The sequence below is a fragment of the Lissotriton vulgaris genome, chromosome 7 (assembly GCF_964263255.1).
Source record: "Lissotriton vulgaris chromosome 7, aLisVul1.2, whole genome shotgun sequence".
NCBI classification, from domain to species: domain Eukaryota; kingdom Metazoa; phylum Chordata; class Amphibia; order Caudata; family Salamandridae; genus Lissotriton; species Lissotriton vulgaris.
The window spans coordinates 789,447,720-789,474,890 of record NC_141695.1 but is presented as its reverse complement, the minus strand read 5'-3'; the positions used below and the strand labels follow the sequence as shown (position 1 = coordinate 789,474,890).

At 47.7% G+C, this 27,171-nt stretch overlaps 1 protein-coding gene across 2 annotated transcripts in view; it reads left to right on the top strand.

Annotated features, from left to right (window-relative positions):
- Positions 1-27,171, top strand: part of ENDOV (endonuclease V) — a 238,911-nt gene that overhangs the window by 46,327 nt on the left and 165,413 nt on the right. For both annotated transcript variants that reach the window (XM_086931043.1, XM_086931044.1), the window contains exon 2: positions 19,812-19,983. In XM_086931043.1, coding sequence (XP_086787169.1) covers positions 19,812-19,983 — 172 coding nt within the window. The remainder of the gene's footprint in view (positions 1-19,811; positions 19,984-27,171) is intronic.

Below are 27,171 nucleotides of genomic sequence, written 5' to 3'. Positions count from 1 at the left end.
CGTGCACTTAGAAAAATACTTCCTCTTTTACCGGCCGCAGTAAGACCGCAAGTGGTAAGAAGTATAATCCTGAGCAGACTAGATTACTGCAATTCCCTCCTTCTAGGAGCCCCAGTGTCTCTGCTAAAAAAGCTGCAAAGGATACAGACTATTGCAACTAAACTTGCATTGAACAGACAATGCAGAAGATCATCCTCGATGACCTTGAAAGATCTTCATTGGCTGCCCATGGCAACGCGAGTCCAATTTAAGGCACTCTGTATCGTCTATAGGACAGCACATAAAATGGGGCCCAAGACCTTACAGAGGAAATTTTAATGGTACTCCCCTGTAAGAAACCTACTCTCTTCTACAGCCTGTCTGCTATGTGTCCCACATGTCATAAAGTTCGACTGGGGGGGCAGATCATTTAGCTTTGCAGCCTTCCGACTTTGGAACACTCTGCCAATAAAGCTTAGACAAAGGGGTACACTGTCTGGCTTTAGGAAGGAACTGAAAACAAAACTTTTTCCCAGAGCTTAATGCCAGTTATATGCTCTAGCCCAGTTACTTGCAGTGTTTTTGGTAATCTCAGCGCCAGGATACCTGTTGGGTGGCTGCCGCGCTATATAAGAATTCCCTTAAATTACATTAACGCCAACAATATTGCAAATCTTTGTAGTAACAGTAGTCAGCGGTGTTCTGATGACGCTTGTCCCCCAGACTTGATTACGAGGGCTCTTAGCATGTGGCCGGGTTGAGTACTCGAGTCGCAACAGTAAATGGCTTCTTTGCACAAATGCAGTATCCAGTTGTGATTAAATGCTATCTGTGCTCAGATGACCCACAGGATATCGCAAACCATTGCCCACGTATTTTGGCTAAAGTGATTTAAAACATAGTAACTTCTCAATTAAGGATAGTAATTGCTTGCATATTTACGAGCTCCTTGGAGAAAGGCATGTGCGCGTTAACTTTAGGAGACCTGGCACAGAAATCGAGCTGCCCTCAGTGATGTTACAATACTGCTGATGGTGGTTGGACCCACAGTGGTGATGGTGACTCTTTCTGCTGTATTTGATGCTGTCGATCATCAGCATCTTTGTTGGGAATGTAGTAAGGATATCTAACAAAATGATTGCTTGGTTGAGCACCTTTGAAAGCATTATGCTCATGTACATATTGGTGAATACTGATTATTGGTAAGTAACCAGATCCTTACCTCTTTTTCCACCTTCCTCGAACTGCCCTTATATTTTGAGATCATACCCAGGTGGAAATGATTTATTATTTTATTTGATTACAATTAATAATAAAGAAGAACTGGCAAAAATAAGGCTATGCAACACCCGTGGATTTTATTAAGTACCTCTTAACATTGTAATCTTATAAAGTTTGAACAGAAGATAGTATTTGAGATCGAAAGTCTGCAGTAATACCACTACCCAGCTGCAAATGATAACGTGGCATAAAAGTGTGAGGGGACAATTATGTAGCTGCACAACAGATGTCTCTGTGGGAGGCTCCCTTGAAGGTTGCCCAGGACATCGCTATTCCCCTGGAAGATCACCCCTGAACCTCATTGAGAATATCAATACACAAGATTTTTAAGGATTTGATAATCGCTGATTTAATACACCTAGGAATGGTAGATGAGGAAGGACGAAGACTCCTAATCGAATGTCCATAAGTAATTTTAAAAAACAGTTTTATTCAGACAGATGGATAAGGCTCTGTACAATTCCTTGTTTTCTCTGCAGAAGAAGAATTAGGATGGAATACTGGAAGGACATTATCCTCTGAACAATGGAAGGTGGATGGTGTATTTGGAAGAAAGAGAGGGCTGCATCTAGGGACAAACTTGTCTGGAAAGAAACACATAAAGGGAGAGGAGGAAAGTAAGGCTCCAATTTCCCCCAATCCTTCCTGAGCAGATGGCTACAAAAAAAATACCACTTTAACTGTGAGGAACAATACGTCTTAGGTCCATCAGCAAATCCCAAGAGGGGCCAGGACAATGACTCGCCAATCTCTGGAGAAAAAAAGTCTTAATAATCAAGATGCAAGAGATGAAATTGGTAAAACATTGTTAGACCTGACACTCTTGAGTGGGTTTCCCCTATATTTTTACCTCTACATCATGTATTTTTGCCGTTTGTTGGACTTCGTTTTTGCTGGTCTAGATGCTTTGGGCACTTTGTCACTGCTGTCCAGTGCCAAAGTGTAAGTGCTGCCTCTGTAAATTGTTGTCATGGATTAGTGTTTCCATAATTTGCTTATTTGATTTATTACTAGGTCCTTACTACAGTGCACTGTGTGTGCTCCGGGCCTGTAAATCAAATGCTGCTAGTGGGCCTGCAGCCTGATTGTGCCACTCACACAAGCAGCCTTGCAAAAGGTTCTCAGACCTGCCACTGCAGTGCCAGTGCGCAGTTTGCTACTGCCATGTCGACCTGGCAAGTGCACCTACTTGCCAGGCCCTAATCGTCCCTTTTCTGACATCTCAGTCACCCCTCAGGTAGGCCCTAGGTACCCCTGTGGGCAGGGTGCAGTGTCTTTGAAAGGTAGGGCATGTTGTGATGTGATAGGGAACTACAGGGAATTTCATTTTTCACTATTGAAAGGCTGTTTGATCCATAGAATAGAATGCAATTTAATTGATCACATCCTATAAATATACATTTTCACTGGGACACCATTGGAAGGTAAAGTTTAGTATGCCTGAACTCAGAATATAAGGATGCATCTTTTAGTAAGGATGATTTTTATATTCTGGGTTGGAAAATGCCACTTTTAGAAAGTAGGTATTTTCTTGGTTAGCCATCCAGTGTGCCTCTGCTAGGTTTGTGTATTGACTGTCTGGCTTTGGAGTGACAGCGGCTTGGGGTTGAGCATTCTGAGCAGACAGCCACTGGGGGATGGGGGGAGGTGTGTCCTGGCTTTCCAAGGTGGGTTAAAGGTGGGCTGTAGACCTCGGCTCCATTTCCAGTAAGCGGAGGAGATTTCCTTTACACCTGAATGGGCCTGGTCTGCCTTGAACAATGGTGTCTCCACCTCCGTCCAGGAAGCTGGGCCATAGAGGCCAGAACAGTTTTTTGCTGAACACAGACACTCTCTGCGACGAGACAAAGGTGTTTTGACTGTAAAAAGTGAGACCCAGACCCCAGACTTTTAGAATACCTCGGGATCAAAAAGGAACCTCTGCCAAGGAGAAAAGCTGAGAGAAACTGGAGGAGAAGTACTGCCCCTTTGTGTGTGCTGTCTGGGGTTGACCTGCAGTGGCTGTTTCTGCCAAGTAGAGAGTAAAGACTTTGCTGTTTGCTGTATCCCCAACTTGAAGAAGATCTCCAAGGACTTGAAATAGAGCTTGCTTCCAGTTCTGAAGTCACAGGGACACAAAGACTTCATCCCCTCTGAAGTCCTTCAACTGGAACTGCGGTTTCAGCTGCCACAGAGATAAATTGCAACACCAACATGGGGAGCAATGCTGTAACCTTCACCGAAGCCGTGGGCACCTCTTGTGAAGAGCACGACGCACCACCCCGACTTGCATATTAGGCCCGATGCCTGCCGAAGCCATAACCGAGGTTGATGCCTTCACTGGAGCCGAGGACCCTGCTCGTAACGCTCGCGATGCACCGTCCCTACTCGCACCACAGCCCCGACTTCACCGACACCAGAGCTTCATCAGTGCGGAGTCGATACTCGATGTGAGTAACTCCCAAATCCATCAACCCCGTCCCGTCATAAGGACTCGCCGCCACCATGACGCTCAAGTCACCTCCCCGGCACCAGCAAGTAAGGAACCAACGCTTCAGCCTCCCCTGCATTGCAGTAAGAAACAGATGCCTCACCTCCCATGCATCGCAGTAAGAAAACTGGGCCTCACCTCTCCTGTGGTCATAAGGAACACACGCCGCCCAGCACCAACTAAGCATCACCCCCCGACACTGTGCACCGCCTTTGCTTTCCAAGATACTGTTCTTTGGGGGTCCGTGCGACTCCGGGCCCAACACCGCGTACCTCGCCGTCGGCGCCGTACTTTGGGATTTTCATGTTTCACAACATTGTGATAACTCTAGGGGGAGTTATTTGTTGCTACAAGCTTGATTTGTGTGAATAACCTATTTTTGAGGATATCTTAGTATATGTACTGTGTATTTCTGTCGTTTTGGTCTTGTTTAGTTGAGATAAAGATTACCTATTTTTCTAAGCTGGTGTAGTGTCCATTTGTAGTGTTTTCACTGTATTACTGTATGTGTGCACCAATTCTTTACACACTGCCTCTGAGATAAGCCAGTCTGTTTGTGCCAAGCTACCAAGGGGTTGAGCAGGGGTTATTTTAGAATTACATCCCCCTTACCCTGACTAGGAAGAAGGGTCCCTACTTGGACAAAGGTGCAAACTATTGCCAACTAGAGACCCCATTTCTAATAAACATTATCACCCTTAAAGTTTGTCTTGCAGCCCACTCGGCTCTAATGGTAGAGTGTGCCATGGCCAACAGAAAGCTGTCCATTATACAATCAAGAATCTTGACTGGGTCACAAGGTATTTGGAGAGAGATCCTTGTCCCACAACAGGATTCAAAATAACACCAGTCGCAGGTGTAAGATTCAAGTGTAGGCTGCTTTCTGAAGAACTGTGTACATTCCGCAAGCTCTTTTGAGCACCATTGACCCCAAAGGTTTACCCTTTTAATAGCCAAGCCTCCAGATTTAGCCATCCTGGGAGAATCTGGGCATGGCTTTGAAATGCTCAAAGGCAATGGATTGGTTGATGGGTGGGTGGGAAACCACCAGTGGAGTGGATACCATAGTCTCCTGAACCATCCATGTTCCACAAGCAAGACCTTAGTGTGATCCTTCCGAATTTTCTTCAGTATTCTGGATGTAAAGTTGGAAAGGGGAAAACCGCCTCAAAGTAACCCAGAGGCCAAGGAATTGAAAAGGCATCTATCGGCCAGGCTGTTCTGCACCGTATTAGGTTGCTGAAGTGAGGGAGACGGGAGTTTGAGTTTATGGCAAATAGATCCAGTCAAGGCTGACCAAACCTCTGAGTGATTTCCTGAAAATTCCAAGGTGATTGGCATAGAGAAACCAATGAGGGAAATCTCCAACAGAGAAGGTTGGCAGGCCCATTCTCCTTCCACAGAGGATACACTGTTGAGAGAGAGAGAGCGAGAGAGAGTGGAGATTCTCCACTGCCCAAAGACATCTCCAGAGAAAGGAGAAACTGTCCGTCAATGGTGGTTGTGATAAGGTCATACAATCTGGTTGTTGTTATGAACACAGACTGCTTGACTCTGGACCAATGGAAGGAAATGCATTAGCGGTCTCTGGCTAGCCTCCAACTCCTTTGTATTGGAGGAAGTGGGCCACTCGTGTCTGGTCTATCTGCCCTGAGGTTTGGAAGTTCCTAGAACTGCACCGTACCCCACTTTCCTGGAATCCCCGGAGAGGATGTATCCTGTCCAGATATGTTGGATTGGTCCACCATCGTAGATCTAGGCCTATGCATGGAGTCACTGGAATTTGAGCCATGTAATCCTGAGATGCAGTATCCCGGTGTTGAAGTAGATGATGAACTAGTGGGTATTGGTGAAAGCAACCCCAAAAGTGGATGCCATCTCTCTCTGACGTCTGAGGCAAAGTCTTCCCGAGGCCTGAGCTCTCCCCAACAGGTAAATAAAATGAGAAATTAATTTCTATTTGAATTCAGCACTCAGAAAAGACTCTCCTAGATCAGTGTGAAAAAGTTGTCCAATAAACTGGAGGGTTTTAGAGGGAAGTAGGTGAGACTTGCTATGTTTCAAGAGGAACATTAAGCTACAGTGGGGCAACCCTTTACGCCTCAGAATCTAGGAGGCCTATTAGGATGGCGGACGGACCTGCGTCCGTCCGCCACCCCCAAGGTGGAGGGACCGTCCACAGGGGCAATTAGGATGTGACCGCCACCCTGGCGGTCTCATCCCATATCTTCAACCTTGCGACGGGTACTGCTTGAAGCAGCACGCGCCGCAAGGTTAAAAATGCATGCTTTGCATTTACATGCACAAAGCGGCAGGCACCGCGCGGTGCCTGCCGCTTTGTGCATGTAAATGCAGGGGGGTACCATAGATACCCCCCATGTGCACCCCCCACCCCCGACACCCTGGGGGCCCGCAACGGGCCCCCAAACACAAAAGACCACATGCTTTTCCACGGCGGAAAAGCCGCAGTGGAAAAGCATGTTTCAGCCTGCATCCTAATATGGCTGGCGGTGTCTTGCAGACACCGCCACCAAATGTGCCTGCATACACCGCGGATCAGCGGAGGACGGACTTGCCGTCCGCCGCTGATCCCACCGTCATCTTAATGTGGCGGTGGGTGTTCCCAATGTCCGCGGCGGTGAATCCGCATCTTCAAGCCGGCAGTGGCCTCCGCCGGCCCGGAGGATGAGGATTCACCGCCATCCTAATCGGCCCCATAGTACAAGTTAGTGTAAAAAGACAATTGGTTCGGCCGTAGCCAAATAGGTATTGTATTAACAGTTGTTTAGTTACCGTATACTCATGTTAGGAATTTCTTACACATTGAAGTAGGGAATGACATAACAGCATGGTTTGTTTCCATCGTTTGGTATATTCAAACAGTTTAAAATAGATGTGTAAAAATAATAGAAAAATTAATATTCATGTAGGCTGTTTCAAAAGTGCAAAGTGAAGGAGCCCTTGCAGTGTATCAAGTGAAAAGGAGTAAATAATTACATACAAACGAGCAAAAATGTATTTCACAGAGTCAGTACATAGAAATGGAATGGTGAGCCTGTCCCGGATGGTCAGATTTGAAAGTCTTGGTTGTGAAGGGCAATGGGTTAAAACTTCAATGTCGTATGTCAGACTCTTTCATTGATACAGGCAATATAATTCAATCGTCAAAGTTTCGACCATTAAGAATTGTGGCACTTATTATAATGGGTCTTCATCAGGACTGGGTGAGAAGCAACCTAGGTAGTAGAACATGTAGTTGGACTTAAGACCAAATGTGTAATAGAGATAATACCCTCTAAGTGACTCATCTGGAATTGAATGGTGCCACTTGATTTCAAGTTGGAATAAACGTCATATATAGTGCCTGCTGAACTTATTGGATCACATGTAGACATCTGGGATGCTTGCCTGAAAATGGAGTCCTCTATGGAGAGTGACTCCTGAAATGTCCCCAAAAACATATATCAGTTGGCATGTGTACGAAGTGAAATACAGCGGGCAACAGATTACTTCGTACCCTCTATTGGATACTCCCCTCGCGTTTTTATACAGTGTGATTTAGAAGGTGAATTATATACTTTAATTGCCTTTTATTCTGGTGAGAGAATAATTAGAAATTAACAAATGGGGACAAAGAGAGGATTTCTCCATGTTAACAATAGCCGTTCGTCGCTCAGAAAATTCCTTACCTCAACCACAACCTACTATTTTTAGCTCGCTGGTAGAATGTAAGATGAGTGGCATCTAAGGGCCACTAGACAAAGAGAAAGCAGTGGCACGCCTTATACGCGTGCACGCCAACTTGGTCAGTGATTTTCCTTCTGCCAAGTTGGTTGACGACATCCAGGCGGTCTATGCCTCAAATAAGCCCCAGGGGTTATTCAAGGGAGTTAAAATGTATCACCATATTACTGCAGTGGCTGCACCGAGGAATAGTTACAGCCTTATGACAGATGCGTCAAAGCAACAGTGCATCGTATATGCTTATTACGGAAATGGTATTACATATTTTTCTATAAAAGCAACAGTAAATCCCTAGAAAGTTTAAAAGATTATTAAGTTAAAATGGGTAATTACAGTATTGCAACTGATCACTGAGGTGACCATATACTGTTGCAGGCAGTCTCATGTCAAATGTATACATGCAATAATAAGTCGTATATACTTATTACACATTTTTTCACAAAGGCACCGGTGAATATATAGGCAATGCAGTCATTTGTCATTCCATGCTTTACTGGGTAAGAAACTCATACCATGTGTATACAGTTACTAAACAACTGGCAATTACAGAGGAAGCCATGGTCTTAGAGTAGTTTGCACACTTGCTGGACGTTTCCTCTGCCTTATGGAAAGATGAGGATGCAGTTAGCCAGTCATCAAGATAGGGTATACCTGAAATTCCCTAGAAGGTAGGATACCCACCAACGGAGCTAATAGGTTGTAAAAACTCCAGACACTGAAGCAAGATCAAACCTCAGGACTCAAAATTTGTAATGCTCTCCCTTCACTTCAGATTGTAGGTACCACTGGTGAGTGACATGAATAGGTACATGAAGACAATCATCCAGCATGTCCAAACCTGCCAAATAGTCCCCTTTGCTGGTTATTGGAAACGTTTTGAAGGCCACCATCTTGAAATTTGGATTACGAATGAATCGGCATACCCTCTTCAGGTCTAAAACTTGATGGTAATGACCTGAAGCTTTCTGACAAGGAAAATAATGTAATCGTGCCACTTAAACCTTACGTCTGAAGGAACTGCGATGGCTGCCGTTTTTTCCCTTCTGATTGCAGGTGAATACCTTAGAGGAGAATTTGCTGTTGGGAAGGATCTTGCGGAAGGGACGTCTTATGGAAGAGATGTCCCCAGATCTTTCGTAAATTCTATTCAGTAACCTGTTGAGACAACTTCCAGGGCCCAGGCTGATACTGAGTGATGCCACCCTTCCTAGAATAACATGAAAAGGCAGCCTTCAAGAGGAACTTCGTCAGTATATGCTTTGTTTGGGAGGAGGGTGGAGCGTTAGTAGAAGCTGGTTCGAACCGGTATTTGTCAGTCAATGGAGGCTCCTGAGCAGAACCCCCACCAGGAAAAGGCTTGATAATAGTCTTCGTAGCACATGAAGAAAAAGCCCATCTGAAACCAAAGCCCTCCCCCAGTAAATGACCAGGCTAGAGTCATCAGCTGTCTATTTTCAGTGTTTTTTTTTTTTTTTTTTTTACCACGTCCTTAAACTGTTGGCCAAAGATTTTGGATCCCTCAAATGGTAGTTTTATTATGATCACCCTCTGAGCGGCATCAGCTTTGCAGGAGTGAGTCCAGATGTGGCTCAATATAGCCACTCCTGGTAATCAATGGAAATATACAAAAGAATCGGACTTGGTTCTCCATCAGAACGAGGGAAGGAGTCCAAAACTTTGTGCATTTGTTCCATAAAGGTTTGAAGATCTTAGCACAGACTGGTCTGCGTAAGTAGTAGAGGCATTATCCCTGAAGTTGGATGCAGCATAGAACCTCTTGATCTTCTTGTCCGTGGGATCCCTAGAGAGGGCATCCTTGGAAAATACAGTGGTCAGTCGTAAGCTTATCAACCTTTATCTCCACTCAAAACGTATCCAAAAATGTCTCCAAAGAGTAACACCTAATTAAAAATCTAGGAAAAGATGCATTATCCACCCCCTTCCGCTTGTGAGTTAGAATTCGACGAGTGGCCCCATTTAGGGGATTATAGTCTGGATCCATGAGTTAGCACTGCTTAACAAAATCATCACCCTCACCAAAGGGAACAGGAGGTGGAAAGTTTAAATTATCCCTTAAATGCTGCAAATCGCAGCCGCCACTGGGCCTTGAATAAAGCAACCCATCCTGTCTTCCTCATCAGGGTCTGATCAGTCGTCTCATGCATTTTAGTGGTTTCAGGTGAAGGGGGAATCCATTTCCTTCGCACATAATGCAACCTCCAACGCAGCCTCAATCATGTGCTGCAAAGTTACGAAATAAATGAACAATGGTTCTGCTACCTATCTCTCAAGGAATTCATTAATGATCAAATCAAGCCCACCCACTGTGGGCTAACCATTTAATGTTAGAAGAAAATATAATTTCAAAAAGGTCTCCCAAATGTTTCAAATAATCATACATAAATCAATCAAACAATTCATATGTATTCAAGATATAGTGTATACACACACACACATATACACAAAAATAACGTATACAGTGTATAAATGATTACATATATAAATCACATCACATTACAGACATTTACAGTATGCAAAAGATTACATATATACATCACATCACATTACAATACACAAAAATAATAATAACATATAAAAATGATTAATTCTTATCACGTCCTATTCCTATCTGCCAGTCATGTGTCAAATATCACAGTTGAATTGCACAGTCACTTATTCAACACTGACTAGGGGCTAGATGCAGGTGATCTAATTTTACTGATTCCTAAATACCAAATTTTACCGATTCCCATACAGATGCCGCAATATTCGGCTCTAGGGCGGATTTTGGTTCACCCGAGCCATGATTAACCAATGACCAGAATCCGCGTGCGTCTTTTGAATCCAGGGCTTGCTTTATAAATCATCCACCTTTCCATGTCCCATTCTTTCTTTGCATGGCCGATGACCTCTTTATATTGCGATCTACATTCTCGGATCGCAATTCTACTGGACCCAGCCTTGATTGCTGTAAGAAGATTACCTTTTGCTCTCCTACATGCCGAGTTATACCAGGATGAGACAGGTTGTCTAGGCCTTCTTGTGGGTGCCTGAGGGTAGAAGACTTCAGCAAGACTTTTAACTAGATCTGAATGAATCCCACTAAGTTCACCGTTAAAATCCATAGGAAAGTCTTCAGAGATTAAAGTTTCGACCTCCAAGAGTCGTGGTAGGACTATGTTATATGCTTTAGCTAAGTTCTCTTCCGATCCTACTATTATCCCCCACTTTACCCGGCCACCCTAGCCCTATTCTACTGTGATACACCTTTGCTACTTAAGTTTGGATGGGGTTTCCATGTTGGTTGTCTGTCCTGGGGTGTGGGAGTTGGGGTAGTTTGCTTAAACGGGTTGGGGGGGAATGGGGGTGGGACCTGGGCGTGCTGGGGGGGATCACTGAGAGGGTGAATGGAATACGATGGACTCTACAATGGGATCCGACTTAGGCTACAAATGTCTCACGCGGAACGTAAGAGGGATGCGTACAATGCATAGGCGACACAAGATCCACTCCTATTTAGTCAGGCGGGGCATTCACATCGCCTTCCTCCAGGAAACACATCTGCTAGCTAAGGAAGGGAAGGCGCTGCAGCGACGTTGGAGGGGACAAGTCTACCACACTGGCTACTCTGCTTATGCTAGGGGGGTGGCCATTTGGATACGGGCGGGGGTACCTTTCCAGTGCACACAACAGGTAATTGACCCGGAGGGGAGATACTTAATGGTGCGGGGCAAGCTGGATGGGAGGGACCTTAATTTGGGTTGTTTGTACGCCCCGAATGTGGATCAGCCTGCATTTCTCTCCCTGCTGTCCAACAAACTGGCCCCGTTTTTAGTGGAACCCTTGCTCCTGGGCGGAGACTTTAATAGTGTGACTGACACTGCCCTGGACAGATCGCACCCCCCCCCTACCAAATGCACCAGCTGGCAAACTGGCACTTGCGCGCTCCGCCTGGCAACGCCAGTGGGATCTGGTCGACTCGTGGAGGGCTAACCACCCGTCGGACAGGGACTACTCGTTCTTCTCCGCTCTCCATGAATTGCACGTCCGCATAGATGCCTTCCTGTGCTCCCAGGACGTGCATGCAGAGGTGTGCCACAGTGAGTATCTCACGCGCTCGATCTCTGACCATAACCCGCTTATTGTGCGGCTGCGCTGGTCACAATACCGCCCGAGGATCCCGGCCTGGAAACTGCGCCCGAGGCGCTGGAAGACCAGCTCTTCCGAACCACAATAGCCTCGGGCATCGACACCTACTTCCAGATCAACGCGGGCACGGCGGGCTCGGCCGCGACGGAATGGGACGCCTTCAACACGGTGATGCGGGGCCAATGCATAGCGACGGCGTCGGGTGTGCGGAGAACCTTGCTAGAGGACATCACGAGGGAAGACGAGAAATTAAGAGGGCTGGAGAGGGCGAGGCCTGAACGACCGGACACACATGAGGCCCTGCTGGAGGCACGAGAGGCGGTGGCAGCGACGGTGGAGCGCCTCCGGTGCTTCGACTACAAGGCCTACCTTACACGCGCGCACTCGGAACGCGACAAGTCAGGAGCTCTTCTGGCCTGGCTGGCCAATCCGGCTCGCCGGAGCTTGGTCATCCTAGAACTCAGAGACCACGCGGGGGCGGCGCGCTTTGACCAGCAGGGGATTAATTGGTTATTCTATGATTACTACACGGAGCTTTACCGCAGCAGGGTCCTCCCTTCGCTGGATGAATTCCAGGCCTTTATGGAGGATCTTGAGCTCCCGGAGCTGGGGGAGGAGGACGCGAAGCGACTCGGGGGCAAGATCGAGGAGAGAGAGGTGCGAGTCGCCATCAAGAGCATAGCGAGGAACAAGACCCCGGGCACCGATGGATTCCCAACGGAATTTTATCTCACCTATGTTGATCTCCTTGCGCCCCGGCTGACGTGGCTATACAACGAATCGAGGAGACTGGGTAGTCTGCCCGCGACCACCGGTGAGGCGCTAATCGTCCCCCTGCTAAAACCGGGCAAGCAACCATGGGACAGAACTGCGTATCGCCCATTGTCCATGCTCAACCTAGACTACAAGATTCTAAGTAAAATCTTGGCGACACGTTTGCTCCCCCACATGCCCATGCTGGTTCATGCGGACCAGTCGGGCTTTATCCCGGCCCGCAACATGGCGCTTAATGTGAGGCGGCTCCTACATGTGCTGGAGGCTGACACCTATGACGGCGACGAGGCAGTGGTGTTTGCTGTCGATATGGAGAAGGCCTTTGACAGCCTGGAATGGCCTTACCTATTCCATGTCATGCGCGCGTTGGGCCTCGGTCAGGGCTTCGTGAATTGGACGTTGCTGCTCTACCAGAACGCGATGGCGAGGGTCAGAACTGGGCGGGTTATCTCTGATGTGTGTGTGGTGGGCAGGGGCACCCGCCAGGGATGTCCTCTCTCCCCCCTATTGTTCGCCCTGGCTGTTGAGCCCCTCGCGGCGCGAGCCCGGCTGGGCCGAGCGTTTCGTGGACTAGACGTCTATGGACAAGTGCACCACATCGCATTGTACGCAGATGATCTGCTGATGTTCCTGGCGGACTCGGCTGACTCCCTGCGTGGAGCTAAGGCCCTCCTGCAATCTTTGAGCAGAGTGTCGGGCCTCGAGTGAACTGGGCGAAGTCCCACCTATTCCCAGCCCGCCCACGAAGAATATGCCCACAAACCACAGAGGGAGTGACGTGGGAGGAGAGGAGTCTGCGGTACCTTGGCACCTCGATCTTCCACGATAGGGCGGATATCCTTGAGGGAAATATTGGATCGGCAATCAGGCACGCTAAAGGGAATTTTGACTTTTGGAGCACGCTCCCGTTGTCACTGATGGGGAGAGTGGCGCTTCTCAAGATGGTGACCTTGCCTCGGCTGCTTTACTTCTTCGGGACTCTCCCGATCTGGATCCCGGCGAGCTACTTCCGGCGGCTGCGGACGATGGTCATCGGCTTTCTGTGGGGGACGGGCAGACGCAGGGTGGCACATGACACGCTTCTCCGCCCTCGGTCGGACGGGGGGTTGGCAGTGCCAGACTATGAGCTCTACTACCTTGCGGCGCAACTGCAATGGCTGACGCAGTGGGTGGCTAGAGCCAGGAGAGGAGAGGACGGCTCGGGTGAACCGGCGGGCCCGGTTCAGGTGTTATCCCGGATTGTCCTGGGACTCTCGATGGGAGATTTCCACCTCACTCAGGAATTTGCGACAGCCCGAAAATGCTGGAACAGGTATCGCCGTAGGGGTGGTATCGCGGTTCCATATGCGCCTGAGATCCCACTCAAGCTCTGCGGGGCGCTTCCACATGGTGGTTCGTGGCACGGACTAGACGGCTGGGACCTGCAGGGGCTGTCGTCCATGGGTGACCTCTACGAGAACGGGGTGCTGTTGCCCTTCGACCTCCTGAAGGACCGCTTCGAGTTGGCGGGGGGGACTTCCTTCTTCACGCGGCGCTGACGGCGGCGATCCGCAAACATTGGAAGACGGGCATGACGGAACCGCCTCTATCTCTGGGCTGCCAGTATGTAGTGATGATGGCGGGGATGGTCAAGGCTGTCACATGTCTGTATCGACGCATGGTCTTGGAGGCCGTCGCCCCACTGCTGACCCTGAAGGCGAAATGGGAGGCTGACCTGGCGACCGAGATCCCTGAGGAGGCGTGGAATGGTATACTGGAGCGGGCCCGGAACGGGACGCGCAACGCTAGGTTCCAGCTGGTGCACTTTTATGTCCTGCACAGGGCCTACCTGACCCCTGACAAACTACATAAGTACTTCCCAGCCCATCCGGCGTCCTGCCCGCGTTGCCCGGCGGACGTAGCCGATTTCCAACACATGTTCTGGTCCTGCCCTGAGTTGGGTTCCTTCTGGAGAGAGGTAGTGGATGTTCTGAGGGAGGTAAAGGAGAGGGACTTACAACTCACCATGGCACACTGCATCCTACACTGGTTCCCACACACATCAAAAAACAAGGTTACCAGCAAGTTTCTGGACCTGGGTCTCCTCCTAGCGAAGCGGGCCATCACGTCCCAATGGAAGGCGACCAGGGGCCCCACGGGAGAGCGGTGGAAGGCTGAGCTACATAAATGGGCCAGGTGTGAGGGAGAGCTTCGTATGCAGGCAGCACTCAGGGCAAGCAATGACGCGGCTCAGGAGAGGGCCAGGGCGTGGGAGAGGCTGGTCCTAGATCTCGCTTCTGGACATGGAAGAAGAGGACACCCCGGCGCATAGCCCAGCTCCGGCGGAGCGCCCGCCTGACGGAGGGGTGACCTAGGCCCCCTCCTTTGCTCCCCTATTTCCATTGTGATGACTGACAGCTGGTTGTTGATAGCTCCTGATGGCTCACTTCGGATCTGACCTAGTCGAGAGGGTTGAGGACTCGTACCGGTGGTACTCTAGCACGCCTGGGGGTTTGGGGAGTGCGGATGGGGGCGGGGGCGGTTCTGGGAGTGGGAAGGGGGGTAGGAGGGGTCGGGAGAGTTGGGGGGAGCGGGGGGCTGGTTGTTCAGTAATGGTAAGGAGTGGCTCTTGGTTCATTCGGACATGGGGCACAGAGGAGGGAGCGGAAGGACTGAAAAGCAGCACTGCCATTTCCCGAACATTTGGTGGTTATTGGGCAACGCAGAATTCCCCAGCGCAGTTCTTTATTCATGATATCGCCGCTCAACCTCCAGGGTGTGAGCTAAATGGCTGTGTGACAAGGGGGTTGGGAAGTTGCATATATATTGAACAACAACGAAAATGGCGCGAATGCACGGACTGTATCACTTACCTTGCTGCAATAAAAAGATATTTACAAAAAAAATAATTAAATGGTTAGCCCACGGTGGGTGGGCTTGATTTGATCATTAATGAATTCCTTGAGAGATAGGTAGCAGAACCATTGTTCGTTTACTGTAGTATTCCCCAGGTTCTGTACACAAACTGGGTAACCCCATTGGTATTAATGGTGCAAAGTTACCATAGTCTGTTTGCTAGATGTCCCCACAACCTCAGAGTCTCTAGGCTGGTCACTAGCGTCCTCCATCATAGCATGCACTACAAACGACGGAGCTTCCTGCTTCGAGAAGTTTCTAGGCAATCAAGTCACATGTCAATTCCCGCGGGAGCTGCCATTGTGTAGACAGGCATAGCTATGGTCTAAACTAGCCATTACATTTAGACCGCTTAGCGAGTCAAATAAAATAAGACTAATGGGCTGCTGCTCAGTTAGGCTGTTTAGACTGTACCGTTAAGTGCAACAAGGTTGCTATAGCAAATCTCACAGGATAGGAAAGGAAAGGAAAGGAAAAACAATATACAATACTTAATTTAAAAAAAAGTCCTATTTGGTTGGAAGGGAATTATCCTGCACCATCAGAAGAAAAGAAAGAGTAAGTGTGATGGAAGTTTCCCGTTTGGCATTCTGGGTAATGAGAGCCATGTTGGGGGAACTACGTTTAGGCGGCTAAACTTTTGTTAAGGGAATTGCTCAAAATCTAAGGGCTGTTTGTGGAAGATGGACGTGGAGGTAATTAAAGGCCCCCTTCATATTCGAACTGGGGGTGCCCACCCGATCGGCCCTTTTCCCAATATTCATGTATGTAAAACATTTTGTTGAGCTTGGGTTAAATATTTTCATCTAAGCCAGTCACACTTGTTTGTCTTTTTTCTGTAAATTGGTATCCAGGAATCTATTTGTGTATCTGTACTGAGCATGTTCAAGTAATTACAGCATGAGTGGTTGTCACTGAACTTGAGCAAGACTCACCTGATGTTAATCAGCTCAAAGAGTCCCATTGTAAGCTTCAAGGTACATCATCAAAACATGATGCAATACAACTTTCCCACTTAACAAGAGGGCAGAATTCTGGGTTGTACTGTGACTAATGGTTCACCATGAATAATCAGACCAATGTGTTAATATGGACTGAAGTCATCATAGGTGCAAATAACAAATATTTTTGTAAAATAGGACGTTTGTATTAGTTATTTTTTATTCCGATTCATAGAATCAGGGCCTGTGGACATTTGCACTGACAGTGGTAGAAAACTTGTAGCTATGAGTAGAAACACAAGCAATCACAGACCTTTTGTCAGCCTTATTTGGCAGATCAAAGCAAACACAAGGAGATGATGGACGGAGCGCTGAAACTTTTCAAACACTCACCTCCAGTCACAGATCTGGGTTGAATCCATCATCATTCTTTAGCTCACTTCGCCACCTCAGTTCAGACCCAGCTATATGCAAATCAGTCGTGACCCTGTGCCTCCTGGGAACAGTCCAGGCAGAACTGTCAAGCCAGGTCTTCCCTGAACCGCAAACAAGCATCCTGGGACTGGTTTCTGGGTAACACCCTTCATCAGCCAGGCTAGCTTGACTCCAGTGGCAACGTGAGCAATGGACCCAAGTCTGGGCATACCCTGCCAACTTAGGGCGAATAAAGCAAACACAGGAGATGATGGACGGAGTACTGAAAACTTTTCAGACACTCTCCCCCAGTCACAGATCTGGGTTGAATCCATAATCTTTCTTTAGCTCACTTCGCCACCTCAGTTCAGACCCAGTTATATGCAAATCAGTCGTGACCCTGTGCCTCATGGGAACAGTCCAGCCCGAACTGCCAAGCCAGGTCTTCCCTGAACCGCAAACAAGCATCCTTGGATCGTTTTCTGGGTAACACCCTTCATCAACCAGGCTAGCTTGACTCCTGTGCCAAAGTGAGCAAGCGACCCACGTCTGGGTAAACTCTGCCAATTTTGGCCGAACAAAGCAAACTCAATCAGTGAAATGTAGCTCAAGTCCCTTTGGTTCAGTGAGCCTTAGGATCCACATCTTGGTGGATGGAATTGATTAATTTTTCACCATCACTTGCATTTATGTGAGTAGAGTTCCATTCAGGAAGGCCTTCAAGGAATTTCTATTTGTTCCACTAAACAAGTAATGTAAAAGTGTTTATTTCTGTCAGTGTTAAAAGGGGTCTTGATACCGACTGGTTAAGTCGCACTTTAACCTATATGGAATTTAGAGTATGAGTTGTTCCTTGTCAGCTATGCCACTTATATCATTCTCTGCCACCTTACTTATCCTGGATGGGTTTTAACAATTTTTTCGTCTTTCTTTTGATTTTGCTCCGCTGTGTACTTTCAGGTTGCTTTCATCAGTTTCCCTGCTGTATACATTTTTGCTTCATTAGATATTCTGTATATGGTAGGTGGGGTACTTTTTGGGTGGTTGGGCAGCACTCCTTGGTAATGCTTCAAGTTTACGTCGGTTATAGGATCAAAGTTATATTCTGAATCACAGTTTAGGTTTTTGTGTACCACAGCTCCATAGGACCTTTTTCTGAATTGCTGTCCAAATATTGTGCAATCATTGGAGTTCAGGAAAAGACCTGTTCGATTCTGTGGTTATGATTGCCTGTGAGAAAATGTTATACTGCTGCAAGTGTAGATTATTTAATTTTTCGCTATTCATATGTGACCTAGTGTCTGTTTGGTGTTTTTTGGTTTCATCAGTGTTTTATTGTCTTTATATTGCGTGTATTAGGTGCCCCATTACAAGTCTGGATGTAGACCCATTTTCTGCACGGAATCTGCTCTTCTTTTAGCCTCTGAATTCCTACGCAGTACTGCTGATGAGGGCAGGACCGTGGCGTTAGTGCTGCTGGACTTGGGTGCAGCCTTTGATACTGTGTCCCATGGTCTACTACTGTGTCGGCTATGGAGTCGGGGCATCGGGGGAAGACCGCTTGAGTGGCATACTGACTTTCTCCACGGCCATACCTTTCAGGTATTCCAGAAACTCTGTACCACCGTAACCTTTCCCCTCCAGAATGGAGTGCTACAAGGCTCGGCGTTAAGCCTGACCTAGTTCCAAATTTACACGCACCCACTGGAAGATGTAATTGAGCAATATGGTGTCAGGATGGTGTCCTATGCTAATGATACCCAGCTGATCCTTACCCTGACGCAAAATGGCAGCAGCACTGCACACAATAAAAAAAAAATTGCATGGCAAACTTGACTAAATGGATGGATCTCAGCTGCCTGCGACTTAATGCAGAGAAAACAGAGGTCCTAGGGGTAGGAAAACAATCATCAATCTGGTCCCTTGCATGGTGGCCCAAGGAGCTAGGCCCCGCTCTGGCCCCCAAATCCAAAGTAAAAAACCTTGGCTGCTGGTTCTCCTTTGATAGGCAGATCCGCTACAGTTGGCACCTGTTTTGGTGTCCTGAAAATGATCTGGAACATTCTGGGGCTTCTTCCATAAACAGTTAAGAAAACTATTGTCCAGGCCCTAGTGATATCGCGACCGGACTACTGCAATGTGTTCTATTTAGGGCGCTCAAAAGGCAGACTGAGAAAGCTCCAAAAGAGTACACACCGCTGCTGCCCATTTGCTTTTGAACATTCTGAGAATCTATGTTTGCAACTTCTTCAGCTCCCCTGTGAAGGACAGAATATCCTTTCGAGCATTATGCTTCCTTCACAAAATATTCAACCGGAAGGGGCCTCGTTACCTCTTCCAATTGATCAAAGCATACCTCCTTAATTGACAACTCAGATCCTCAGGCATTGCCTTAACAGTTATTCCACAGATTAACAGAATTCCTCTTGGTGGCAGCTGCATCAGGTTTCTGGTTGCCAAACTATGGAACTCCATGCCTCTGTACCTCAGAATGGAACTTGCCAAGAACTTGATCCGAAAAAAACTAAAAACCTGTTTTTTCAAGCAAAATTGTCAGTAGGCCTAGGGCAGGGCCCTTAAGTTCTCTGTGAGGCATCCTAGCACGGAGACACTCCGACTAGAGTAACCAGGCGCTTTACAAACCACTAACATAACATAACAAGTGACTCCTCTCAGGCTCTTGGTGGCAGTTGACCCTCATGCTGTTATTACTTGGTCAAAGTATAGCTGCATGCCAGCATTATACATATCTGTTATGTTCTCTGCTTTCATGAGTTGATAGTTTTTTTCTCTTGTGCCGCTCTCATGTTGCTGTACATTATACTTGCTTAGTATTAGTTGGATTATGCTCGACCTTCTTGTGTAGACATTTACTAAATCACTAATAAACTGCTCTTGCACACCACAAACGCAGTTCTTGCATTGGCCACCAAATGCTTTTTCTTATCATGTCAGTCCTCCTTTTAGACCTTCAACTTTATTTTTTCTTTTAAGTGACTTAGGTTTCCTTTGGCTTGCGGGGTGTTTACCAGATTAACTCTGGGTACACCTGGGCTTCATTTTCGCTACCTGAAGTTTGATATTCTGAATGTGGCTGTGACGTTTTTAGTAGAAGGAGGAATAACATTTTTCACAGTTAATGCTATTTTTTTCCTTTGTTCTAGAGAGCAAAGCCAGCTGAAGTTTCATGTAATCACTGTTGACACAGAAGAGTGGCAGAGGAACCCTGACTTCTCTGGGCTGCAGCGTGTTGGAGGCGTGGACCTGTCCTTCATCAAAGGAGATGATGTGAATGCATGTGCTTCACTGGTTGTTCTTAGCTACCCCGGACTGGAGGTAAGGGGAACCTAGCAATGCCCATTTCCTGTGTACAGCCCATTGTACTTGCACACCATCATCCTATCTGTGACATTTTCACAGAGGGCTGCCCATAAAGTTTGCGTATTTTGCTATAAAAACGTGGAGTGATGTTATGATTGCAACATTGTTTTTGCAATTTCACTTGTCTGGTTCCCTGTTTGAGATTATAGATGTTGTGCTATTGAAAGACGCAGACATACAAACCACCCCCTTTTGTATGGACTAACCTTTCCCAGTGTTTTTTAAATGCACACAGCTACCACTGTGAGCAGCCAACCAACCAGCACCTTTGGCTTTGAACAGAGGGGGCTAAGTTAAGGGCCAGGCCCTCTGCCCAACCTACCACGTCAGGTATTCCTCACAGTTTATGGCCTTCAGCAGTGCACAGTGAGAGCTGGGCAGAGGGCCTGGTCTGCCATCAAGCCATCCCCTTTGTCTGTGCACAGCTGGGTTTGCCATAGGACCTGATCTTGGCCAAGTGCAGTAGCCCAGGCCAAGTGCAGCAGCCCTATTAGTCAACCCCTGCTGCGCATGGTCTTAGGGTGTGGTCCTGACCCCTTTACCCAACCGTCTCTCATCTACTAACCCATCTGTGCGCTATACCAAAATGCAGTGGAAGTTTGGCACAGGGCTGTGGCTGCCAAGCTCTGTGTCCTCATCCTGTCATCAGTTAACCACACTATGCATGGGTTTCGGCTGTGCACTGCAGGTGTTTGGGACGGGTTTGTGCCCTGCCCCTTCCGCAGCCTGTAAGACTTGTGTCTTTTAACATCAATGTGCAATTTCCTTTTGCCTTGAAAAAGTCTCCATGAGACGAAACACGTGTTGGCAGGACACGCTGGAAATACCTTTAATGTATATGAAATAAAGATTTGAAGTCTAACATCTGGTCTGGATCCGTATTTTGGAAGTCCATTTCCTATCAATGAACTCTAACCTTAAAACTTGTGAATGACAATAATAATCATTTGGAATACTACGTAATTCAGAGAGTGCTTGACATACCTGTTTTTTTCTTTGGTTCAGATTGTGGAGAAGGCAAGCTTGTTTCTTTTTGTTTTATTGCACTCCACGCAAGGCTTCTTCGTATGCTTCTTTCCCTCACCACACTCTTGGTTACTCCCTCTCGCCTAGGAGCTTCCCCTCCTCATCCTAGTGCTGCCTTTCCACCCATGTGCTTTCTCACCGTCTCCTCCACATTGCTGTCTTTATCCTGTTTGATCCCCCATCTGCACCCTTTGTTGCATCTGCCCCTCTTCCCCGTGTTGCTTCCGTCCCCAACAGCGCCCCTGTGTTACTTCACATCACCTGTTTTAAAAACCTACTCCCACCCATGCCCCCATGTTGCTTCTGCCCCTCATCCCCTGTGTTGCTTCTGCCCCCTACCCACATTGCATAACATGTGGCCAATGTATCTGAATCACAGCTCCCAGGTCCAGCCCCGAACTCATACTATGAGTGGACTGCTGACTTCAGTTCGGCCTCTCCCTGGACCCCACCTCTTCTTATTACAACTTGTCTGTTAATAGCTGAGTTCGAAAAAACTCATGATGGTGGATGTGGCAAAGAAAATACTGCAGCAGATAATGTGTTAAACGAACACAACCTTCTTGGAACAGCATGCCTTTTCTTTCAGACGTGCCTTAGCACAGTGTTTCTGCTCGGAAAAGCGCCATGTTTAAAAATCTGGCACTAACCGTTCCGTAAAAAGCTCATTGAAAAATCCTTTCAATTGCAGGTATTATGTAATGATATAAAAGACACATTTTTTCAAGGGGCGTTATTTTTTTAATGTTTGTCCAGTTTATTCTGTGGTTGGTTTCATTGCTGCAGATCATGCAGTTTTGAGCCACGGGAATGGGAGAGCCCGTGGGAGTATGACAGCACTCCACTCACATTCTGAGGAAAAGCGGCCCTTCTGGAACAGAGCAGGGGTCTTCTTTAAGCCAAGATTCACCAGTGTAGAGTAAACTGATAGCCTCCTGCTTCCCCAAAGAATCAGAACCATGGCAAACTCACAGCTGTGCATCCAGTCCTAGGTTACTGTTTTACAATTCATTATTAGGCATGGCAGTCTAGCTACTGGAAGGACCAGTGCTTAATTTGAGCCAGTGGTTTCTGGTGCTCAGCACCGGAACTTAAAAGCCAACACCGGTGCTTGTGACAGTATGGCTAATTCAAAGAAGATCACCACAACAACAGTTAATTAGACATTCAACATACATTTACAAACATTGGCATAGCCAATAGGTCTCTCCTTTTGGACCTTATAAGGGTTTAGCCATGCAACAGTAGATGTTGTTGCACCAAGAATATTGTGCTGCATAACTAAATACTTATAAGGTCCCAAAAGCTAGACCTATTGGCAATGCGAATGCTTGTTCTTTATACTAGCGTGCCTGCTAGAGTCAATAGGGGGCATTCCTCATTTGTCTAAAAGAAAATTAGCAGCTTACTAATTAGGATTCTATTTGCCAGAATCCTTAGAGTAGCTGTGCTTCTGGATTTCAAGCATCCTTTGTTTGAATTACAGTGCCAACTTTCTCTTTGCCTTCGTTCTTTGCACGGGCGCTTGAGAGACAGATATGTCGTGTGTGATGGAGAGAAGTGGAGAAGAAGCATAGGCTCTGAAATGGTAGTGAAGTGTCAGCGCCATGTTTGAAGGTGGCTCGTGTGCCTTTCTGTGGGTGGCCTGCTTGTGTGTGAAGTAAGGCTGCCATGAGGGTGTGGGTAGGCCAGTATTCACTGAAGACTCTCTGCCTCTGTTTCCTGACACTGTATTTCAAAGCTGGGACGATGGTGGGGGAGTGGCAGCCAAAATACTTCCAACCAGATCGAAGCCAGATGGTTCAAGCTAGGCTAATACACTTGCGATAAGATAACAATGACTGTTAATTACTGAACGTGGAATATCACCTTGCTTTCTCTTTCACACCTTCACTTGAGAGCGTCGGATATGTCACGAATCCTACAGAAATAAATGACACCTTTGTTACCAATGGAGTCTGATGGAGCTGCCTAGAAATTAATTTCCTTGTCCATGAATGTCACAATTAACGTTTGTGTTACATCTGTAGTTTCTGCTGCAAAGGCACACTATAGGCTTCTCTAATTTACCACAAGAAGCAGAGTTGGGGTATTACAAGTCTTTATTCCCCGGAGCGCCGGGAACCGCTTCTACACTCTACGCGGTCGGCGCCAACACAGAACATGGCCGCCTTCCGCTTCCTGTCCCAGCCCATTCCGTGTCCGGGTGACAAAACACTAGAACGTCACCACATATCTCCCCCCTTTATGCAATAACAGATAACATAATTCAGGTCTTTACTTGCGGTTCATTTCAAAGTCCTTAAACTTCCCTGGCATCTTTACGACTCATCCTGCTCTCGTCTTCATCACTTCATCTCCTTCTTCATTCTTCTGTACAATCTTGTCACTCCTATCTCCTGTGCCTGCCGGTTTGCCTCTTATCCTGTCTCTTTCCAAGCCTTCCTTGCACCCGCCTCTCGCTTCTTCTGTCTCTCCCTTTTCTTTGTCTCTTCCTGCTTTCTCCTCATCCACTTGCTGCGTGCCTTCTCCTACTTCCTCTCGGTTCCTTCCGCTACATGCTTCTTCTCCATCATCTACATACTCTGCTCCTTCCTCGGTCTCTTCTCCCCAGTTCAGAATCTTGCTACATTTCGCCATTCTGTCCTGTGAGCACACCTTCCCGTCACTCAGCAGGGCTGACCTGGGGTAGGGTTCTAATACTTGCAGGGGAGGTGAGAACTTGCTCTCTCGCTTCCTTTTGATGATTGCCAGCTTCACCCTTACCCATTCGCCCTTCTCCAGTGACACTCCCTGTACGTTATGCTTCCTGTTGAAGTGTTCAGTGTACGCCTCTTGTGCCTTTTCCAGATTCCTCCTGACCACCGCCGGTGACCATTTACTTTGCACCACCATTTTCCTCCACACAATGTTGTCCTTTGTAAAAGCATCTCTCCCTCTCAGAATCTTAAATGGACTGTATCCCGTGCTCCCCGGGGTGATCCGGTAGGCCCATATCATCTTCGGCAACTCTTTCTCCCAGTCTAGTCCTTCATTTATGGCGGCTTGAATGGTGCCCATAATCACTCTGTTAAAGCGCTCCACTTGTCCATTTCCTGCCGGGTGATATATGGGAGTGTGTTTAACTTCTATCCTATTCCTAGATACAAAAGCCTCCCATTTTGCAGACGTGAACTGTGGCCCGTTGTCACACGTGATGACTTTTGGGATTCCTTCCCTGACGAATATGGAGCGCAAAAAGTCCACCACCGTGTCCGTTTCCACTGTCTCCTTCTCTTCTACCTCCGGCCATTTGGAATATTTGTCAATGAGAACCAGAGCGTATTTCTGAAGCCCTTCTATGTTGAGGATGGGTCCCATTATGTCTACGGAGACCATTTCCCACGGTCCGTCAGGTACTGGGAGCCTCCCCAATGGTGGTCTCAGCATACTTTGGGATTTGTCCGCCTTGGCACATGACTCGCATTGTCTCACATAATGCTCCACCTGGGCGTCGATGGCTGGCCACCAGTATGCTTCCCTGGCTAGGGCCTTGGTTTTCGTGATTCCCTGATGCCCTTCGTGTAGTAAGGCCAACAAATGCTCAACTATGCCTTGAGGTGGAATCACTTTGTCGCCTCTTAGGAGGAACATCGGATTTTCTGCCAGCGACAGTTCATCTCTAACCTCCCAGTACCTCCTTAGTGCTTCCTTGAGGTGTCTCTTTTCTGGCCACCCATGGATGACATACCCTTTGACGGCTTCCAAGTCTTCATCTGCCCTGTACGCCTCTTCCCATTCTTGTGCACTGATTACTTTCTCCATATCTTGAATGGTGGCCACCACATATCCTTCCCACCTTGGGCTCTCTTGCTTGTCCGCCTCTTCCATGGCTGCTGCTTGGCGCAGAAAGTCAGCCACCTTGTTTTGCGGCCCTGATATGTGCTCCACGTCGTACACAAAGTCCAGCAAATGCAGTGTCATTTAGCGATCCTTGGCGTCGTATGAGCATGGCCACTGGGCGTCAGCACTTTGACCAAAGGCTTGTGGTCTGTTCTCACTAGGAATTTGGCACCCCACAAATACTGCCTGAATCTCTCCATTTCCCACACTACGGCAAGCATCTCTTTTTCTATGACGCTAAATTTCTCTTCGTTGGGTGCAAGAGATCTTGAGGCAAAGCTGACCGTTGATGTCTCACCCTTCTCCGACCGCTGCATTAGCACCGCCCCCAGGCCACGGTCACTCGCATCAGTAGTCAGAATGGACTCCGCGCTAGGGTCAAACCCTTTTAGGGGTATGGTCTCGCGCATCTCCCGTTTCAGGGTGTCGAATTCTTCCTGTTCTTCCTTGTTCCACTGGAATCTGTTCTTTTCCTTCAACAGCTGGCGTAGACAGTGTGTCTTGGTGGCAAAGTGGGGAATGAATTTGCTGTAGTATTCGGCCATTCCCAGGAATGACCGAATGTCCTCTTTCTCACTAGGGGTAGGTGCCTCCAGAATGGCCTTCATATTTGCTCTTTTGGGCTCGGTACCTTTCTCGCTCACTTCGTGGCCAAGATAAGTGACGGACTGCATTCCAAACTTGCATTTTGACCATTCTGCCGTCAATCCGTTTTCCTGCAAAGTGCTTAGTACTGCGTGCAGTTTCTCATTGTGTTCCTGTTTAGACTTCCCCATAACCAGGATGTCGTCCTGGAAGAACTGGACACCTTCCATGTTCCTTAGGATCCTGTGCATCATCTTCTGAAATACTGCGGCCGCTGAGGCCAGACCAAATGGCATCCTCACAAACTCGTAGCAGCCGAAAGGTGTGATAAACGACGTTAGGTGGCTGCACGATGGATGTAGCTTCACCTGGTGGTAGGCTGATGACAAGTCCACCGTGGAGAACCATTTGATTCCTTTGGTTTTTGCCAGCATCTCATTTATGCGGGGCAGAGGGAACTTGTCGACCAGGATGTTTTTGTTCAGCTCCCTGAGATCGACACACAGCCGCACCCTTCCATTCGACTTCTGTGCCACTACTAGAGGCGAAAGCCATTCAGCACTCTTGATGGCCCTTATCACCCCTTCTCCTTCCAACCTGTCAAGTTCTGCTTGTACCGCTTCCCTACATCGGAAAGGGATGTTCCTCCCCTTGTGAACGACAGGCTTCGCCCCTTTCTTCAATTTTATGAGGTGTTTGTACTTGGACAGTTCGCCTATTTGCCCACTGAACACCTTGGGGTATGCTCTGTGCCAGGCTTCGACATTGTCCTTTTCTTCCATGTTCATCAGCAAGATCTTTTCTATGCCTCCTGGATTGAACTGTATCCCTAACGCCCCATGGTCCTTCCAGCTGAGCACCGATGGGCCTCTTTCAGCAATATACAACTTGCAATTCGCCTGGCGGCCTCTGAACTCGAACAGTAAGGGGCAGTATCCTAACATGGGAATTCTCTGTCCCGTGTATGTGACGGGTCGTAAGTCCATTGGACGCAACTCCTCTTCTATCTTTGACACAAATCTTTCTTCCCACACTTGTCTCTGTATTATGGAGATGGGCGCTCCACTATCCGCAATCATCTCTATGGGCACCCCTCCTATGTGCATGTTCAATTTGGGCTTTTCTGACTCTGTCCCATCCATTTCTAGTACCTGGACATCAATGTAGAGGACTTCCTCCAGGTCATCTTCCTCCTCTTGGTTCACTACTTCTTCCTGGTGCTCTTGATCAACATATCTGACCATGGCCCCTTTGGGTTTTCGGCAGCATACCTTTTCGTAGTGCCCAAACACACTGCAGTAGGAACATTTCGCTCTGAACGCCGGGCACACCTTGTCGTTTCCCAAATGCGATGTACTGCCACACCTGTAACAGCTCGGGCGTCCGCCCTTTCCTGTCCTCTGGTCTGTGTGGCTGGTCTGGGAGATCCGCTTGCCGTCTTGACTCCTTTGTTGGTCCCTCTGTTTCGTTCGTTCGCCTCTCGCCGGCGTCATGATCTTGCAGACCGTCTGCGTCCCTCCTGCCTCCTTCCTGGCAGCTTGCGCACAGCGCTTGGACAGTTCCGCCTTCTTCACTAAGGCCCAGACTTCTTTTAGGGGGGCATCCCCATTGACCCACAGCTTCTCTTGGACGTGGGTGCTAGATGTGTGC